The sequence below is a fragment of the Nematolebias whitei genome, chromosome 15 (genome assembly GCF_014905685.2).
Source record: "Nematolebias whitei isolate Nwh7 chromosome 15, NemWhi1, whole genome shotgun sequence".
In the NCBI taxonomy this organism is placed as follows: domain Eukaryota; kingdom Metazoa; phylum Chordata; class Actinopteri; order Cyprinodontiformes; family Rivulidae; genus Nematolebias; species Nematolebias whitei.
In genome coordinates, this window is record NC_056512.1 from 41,671,193 (window position 1) to 41,677,580 (window position 6,388).

General features: G+C 41.0%; 1 protein-coding gene across 1 annotated transcript in view; it reads left to right on the plus strand.

The window, feature by feature from the left end:
* The window catches only part of ngfra (nerve growth factor receptor a (TNFR superfamily, member 16)), a 43,069-nt gene extending 40,745 nt beyond the window's left edge, over positions 1 to 2,324 (plus strand). Inside the window, exon 6 of the mRNA XM_037688720.1 lies at positions 2,202 to 2,324. Coding sequence (XP_037544648.1) covers positions 2,202 to 2,254 — 53 coding nt within the window. The 3' untranslated portion in view covers positions 2,255 to 2,324. The remainder of the gene's footprint in view (positions 1 to 2,201) is intronic.
* Positions 2,325 to 6,388: the final 4,064 nt, after the last annotated feature.

The window sequence follows — 6,388 nt, forward strand, 5'->3', positions numbered from 1 at the left end:
CCACACACACACACAATCATGCATATAGATGGTTTTTAAAATTTAAACAAGGCTGGAAGCCCTCATTCATACAGTCCAACTGCACGTCCCTGTCCTTTGTTTGACCTCCTCCACAAAATGCAGGTCAAAAGCTGTGAAAGATCATCAACGTTAAAGCAAAAAATAAATAAATCTGGATTTAGATCAGCAATTTTGCATTGAAACGTTAAAAAACTGACTAAAAAATCAACATCAACAGACACGCTGACCAGAATAGAAATTATGCTGACTGGCTTTCATCAGGTCCAGGAGAAAAATCAACCGGGTCTTGAGGTGAAAGCTGCAGAGAAACGATGATAAAACTCACTGAACCCCGCCCCAGTGGCAGAGGAGTGTTTATTTCAGCGCTACAATCAAACTCTGCCAGACTACAGTTAAGATCCTCTAAACACTTAGAGGTTTGAACAAGAGAATGATGCACAATCAGGAGCTCAACAGGTCTGCCCTCGGTCATTCAGTCACATGTAACTTTATACAATGTTGCTGCGTCATGTGACAAATTACTAACACAGCTTCAGTAAAACCACAGAAGTGACTTATGACTTGTTTCAGTAAAAAAGGAAGAGTACCTATTTAGTGTAAATAATCCTGCCTGGCAGGAATTAAAGGGGAAATCCCTCCACAAAGAATAAGTCATATTGTAACTCTTAAGCCTGTCATTTATTTAACTAAAATACTCTAAAATGCACAGTAATGACATGTAACACATTTATAAAGTGCCATGTTGTCACATTCAGTAGAGGCAATGATTTGTAAAATAAATAAATAAAATGATGGGCAATTAGTACAAGCACAGTTCCCAAAAAGTTTTTTTGCGAGGTTAAAATGTAAACAAAAACAGAATACAATGATTTTCCAATCTCATGAACCCATATTTTATTCAGAATGAAACGTAGTAAACATATCAAACATTGAAGCAATTTTTTTTTTAACAATAAGCTAATTTTGAATTTATTAGCAGCAACACATTTCAGTTCTTTTCAACTGCAGGTTCAGGTTTGGTTTATTTGTCATATGCAAAATCAACACAAGGTCAACAACGCAATGAAATGCTTAGGACGAGAAGAACTGTCTGAACTCACCCCCCAAAAATAAATAAATAAATATATAAAAATACCAAAGCATGCAACAAAAATACTAAAAAAAATACTAAAAATACTTAAAATATACTAAAATACTAAAAACATATTAAAATACTACTAATATACTAAAAAAAAATACTGAAAATACTACTAAAATACTAAAAACAAGGTGCCAAAGTTGAAAAATAAATACATCTACAGTGTGATTCGGTCAGCAGTGAGGTTCTTTCAACATCATGCTTCTGTTAGCAGCATGGTCTTGTTAACAGCTTAGCAGGTCCTGCTAGCAGCTTGATGGTAATAACGACCGCAGAAGCTGCCCTCACAGACCGCAGTCCAGAACCGGGTCCGGAAGACAGAGAAATTCCTAGGTTTCCCTGCAGAACCAAACGGAACCGAACTAACATCTTACTTAGCACCCAAAGGTTTTTGGAATTGAGGTTATACATTAATCACAGTATGTGATCCAAAATGGTGAACAGAGACGTCTGACGTCTGTGCAAACTGTTGGTAGTCTTTCTAACTGGAGGTTACTTGCCAGGAATTGTGCTTCATGATGATTTATAATGGCTTAACCATGCAGCGAGACAGAACATCGGTGTGGTGAGACGTCAGCATGTTTCTGCTGCGTGTCGTCTGCATGGTGACTGTCGACACAGGAAAGAAAAGATCCAAGAGCTGGACTTTGGTCGCCATCAATCAGCATCAGTGTAGAGAAAACATTCGAAGAAAATGTCCAGGTCTAAAACCGTGCCAGTGATGAAAAATAATTACTGAAGAACTGGTCCAAATCTACCCATCTTCATTTCAAAAGTATTCCTTCAGAGTAAATTAAAAATGTAGGGGCCGCTGCTGAGATGGGCACAAAACTAGCTGAAGGGAGCAACAAATGATTGTGCAGAAAGGATGCAGTTTTACAAGTCGTGCACACAAAACGAGGCCCACTGGTCACTATTCTCACAACAGTCACAGCTCAATGATAGACCACCTTCGTACAGTTTGTCCACGAAGACATCCTTCTGGTTTGCCTAGTCGTGAGAAACAATGAAGTTAAAACGTCTCTTTTTCCCTTCTTTGCAGTGGTGAGTATGGATGGCAGCCCCGAGCCCGACTCGCCTCCACCTGAAGTCTGAGGAAAAGGAGGGAGGAGGGGAGACGTTAGGACTGAGGACAAAGAGAAAAGACTTGAGAACTGAACCACGGACCAAAGTGAAGGAAAGGTGGGGGGTGCGGCGGACAGAGCAAATAAACAGACTTTGGTTGATTTCTGAGGTGGCCACAGAAAATCCACTGGACTCAACACGGACCTTCCAACTCCTTTGGGCCACAGCCTGAAACTCGTCATCGCTGCCGTTTAAGCTGAACTCTGTCTGCTGCGTGCCTGAACAACAAATCCATGCAATATAAAACACAAGAACCTGTTGACATGATAATCATCAGTAGCTGCCAGCTTATCCAATTTCTCTTTTCATTTCTCGATCAGCTGCCATGAAACGTTTGCGCTCGAAGGGTGAATAAGCAGAACATGCTTTTATTCTTATCTGTATTAGAAAAATCAGGGTGTTTTTTTTTTTTGTTCCTCTCTCATATTTCTCTGCGGCGTCCCACTCTCAGATGATCCTCGGTCCCTCTCCGTAGGATTCACTCTATTAGACACCCACCGTCATCAGCGGTACTAAAAGCAGCGGGGGTGCCATGAGTCACTCCCATCCTCTTCTGCAGTTTATTCTCCCTGTATTATTTAACCACCAATCTGTTTCTTGCTATATTATCTCCTAACATATTTGTGTAACTGTCTGAGACTGGCTGCTCAAAGTGACTCATTTGGATGAAAGGTCATTATTTTAACGTCTGCTCAGTGATCAGCTTTGATTTTACTCGGTGAGATGTTCCACCCCTGCTTCACCTACATGAACTCCCTCCTCTCAGTGCCTCCAGGGATTGCATTTCTGCAATTTCTTGTTCGTAAAGTGACACACCCAAATGCGTGGAGCTGATTCGGCAGGTTGCTTTCACACTCCTCTGGACGAGCAACACGAGAGGAACATCTCTGGACTGCAAAGCTTTGCTGACTCCCTGAGACAAAGGGGAAGGGAAGCCGTCTGTGGAATAAAAAGGAGAGACGACGTCACTAATTAATCTGAGAATGGGACTGAAGCGATCTGCAGCACGGAATCCCATCCAGAATCATTTACGCATTCTGAGCAGAAAATTGGGACACTCCTCTGAGAGGAGAAAAAGAAAGAACCCCCACCTTCACATGCTCATGCTTACGCTATTGCGTATGAGCTCATCAGTGTAGCAGAGTGATAAACAGTGCTTGGGGAGTAGCGTTTTGTCGTTGGTGCTCACGTCAACACAAAGTCTATTTGGGATCCATCCTGACAGGCAGGTAGTAATTACCTCAGGGTTTCAGCTTCATTTATCCTCGGCTCCACACCTGTCAGGATTAACGCTGCAGACACCAACAATATATCGCAGCTTTGCCGACGCTCCAGTGTGACAATATAGATCTGTTATCCCAAGTGTAAGACCTCTGCCATGTACTACACCTGTGATATAAAGTATTAAGTATAAGCTCACCTGTGGTACCTTTGCTTGTAGAAGGTCACTTCCACATGTTTGTTCCCCCCTCCTGCTGCTAGCAGTAACTGTAGAAGTCTTAGATACCATGTAAAGGAAACACACTGTAGCCAAGCTTGACTGCATTCACTCTTTACAGGTAGATTCTCAGGATTATTTCTGTTGTAGTTTGACTGAGATTATTGAGGCTTTCAGAAAATATTAACTAACAGGGCATAGAATTATGATGGAGCTGGCATGTTGAAAGAGAAAAGGTATAAAACGTTTGATTTGATTGTTTACACACTGCCCAACAGGTGATTGCAACAGGTGGAACAGGTGATTTTAATGGACATTCTTGACATTGGGGTTGGTTCAGAAGTCTTTGGTCAAATATCTGGATCGATTGGGGCCTCGTCCTCCGTAATGAGGGCATTGCTGATGTCGGTTGCGGTGAGGAATTTTTTCATAGGTTGGCCGGGCTCTTAGAGATAGGGCGAGGAGCGTTGTCATCTTGGGGGACTTTGAATAGATCATCTGCTCCTTCATGATGAATGGAGTCAGTTGAGGTGATTTGGGTGGTCCAGGAGGCCTTCTAATCAGATGATTAGAATTCCTCCTATATGCCTCCCTTTGGAGGTTTCCCAGGCAAGTCCATCTGGAAAGACCCCAGGGCAGACCCTGAACTCACTGGAGGGATCATATATGGTCCCTGCTCTGGGAATGTCTTGGGATCCCCCAAAAGGAGGTGGGGAGTGTTGTTGAAGTAAGGGATATCTGGGTTTCTCTCCTTGGCCTGCTGTCTCCTCAACCAGACCCCAAAAAAGCAGTAGAAGGTGAAGATGGAGATAGAAAACATTGTTGGCACCCATTTGTATCCTCCTTCAGACATGAAAGAATGTATTTCTGCCCAAACCAGTATTATATATATTTTTTTATCTTAAACATTTAAGATAGGGTGGCCGAGATGGGGTAGAGGCAGGGCTGCCGACCCAGGACCTGAAAGTCCCAGGTTCGATCCCCAGTCATTGAACATCTCATGGTGCTTCTGAGCAGGACACCCTATCCCCAATTGCTCCCCAGGCGCTTTCAATAGCTGCCCACTTCTCCACCTGGGGATAGATGGGCTAAATGCAGAGAACCAATTTTGCCATTGTATGGGAACATACAATGATAACACATACATATTATTGTTATCATTATTACTATTTAGTTTTCCATTTTCAACCCTGTTGCCTTTTTTAAACCAAGTCAATGTGAGTCAAACCAAAAGACAAGAGAGGGCACAGGAGAACAAGAACAACGATAAAACTATTGTTGTACATCATGATCTAGAGCTGAAGCCCATTGCTGAAAACTCAGTAATAATATTAATAACATCTACAGGTGCTGGCCATAAAATTAGAATATCATGACAAAGTTGATTTCAGTAATTCCATTCAAAAAGGGAAACTTCTATTTTATATTAATTCATTACACACATACTGATATATTTCAAATGTTTATGTCTTAATGTTGATGATTATAACTGACAACAAATGAAAACACCAAATTCAGTATCTCAGAAAATTAGAATATTACTTAAGAACAATAAGAAAAGGATGTTTAGAAATGTTGGCTGACTGAAAAGTATGACATGAAAAGTATGAGCATGTATAGCACTCATGTACATCACTCAGCAGCAGTTCCAGGCGAGACGCTTCTGACGCTGCCTCTTGTTCAAGAGTGGCTTGACACAAGGAATGCGACAGCTGAATCCCATGTCTTGCATACGTCTGAGCGTGGTGGTTCTTGAGGCATTGACTCCAGCTGCAGTCCAATCTTTGTGAATCTCCCTCACATTTTGGAATGGGTTTTGTTTCACAATCCTCTCCAGGGTGTGATTATCCCTATTGCTTATACACTTTTTTCTACCACATCGTTTCCTTCCCTTTGCCTCCCTATTAATGTGCTTGGACACAGAGCTCTGTGAACAGCCAGCCTCTTTAGCAATGACCTTTTGTGTCTTGCCCTCCTTGTGCAAGGTGTCAATGGTCACATTTTGGACAACTGTCAAGTCAGCAGTCTTCCCCATGATTGTGTAGTCTACAGAACTAGACTGAGAGACCATTTAAAGGCCTTTGCAAGTGTTTTGAGTTAATTAGCTGATTAGAGTGTGGCACCAGTTGTCTTCATATTGAACCTTTTCACAATATTGACATTTTCTGAGATACTGAGATACTGGGGTTTTCATTAGTTGTCAGTTATAATCATCAACATTAAAAGAACTAAACATTTTAAATATATCATTCTATGTGTAATGAATGAATATAACATACAAGTTTCACTTTTTGAATGCAATTACTGAAATAAATCAACATATTCATGATATTCTAATTTTATGGCAAGCACCTGTATTCTTGCCTTTTCTTCCATCCCTTATAAATACATATTTTAGGTTGATATCTCACAGGGCTGCAACAAGTTAGTGGAAAAACAATTACGAACATCTCTAGAATGTTCTTAACTTCCTCGTATAAGTTGCAGCATCATGCAGTCCTGTTTTTAGAGGTTTGAATGTTTCAAAAAATTGTGCAACATCTTTTCTCTTGAAGTATTTATAAAGTTGACGGAACATCTTCATCCAGTCTCAAAGAACTTTAAAGTCATGCAAGAGCTCTCCTGTAACACAAAACATCTGAGGTAAATGTCCATGTCAGAAAACC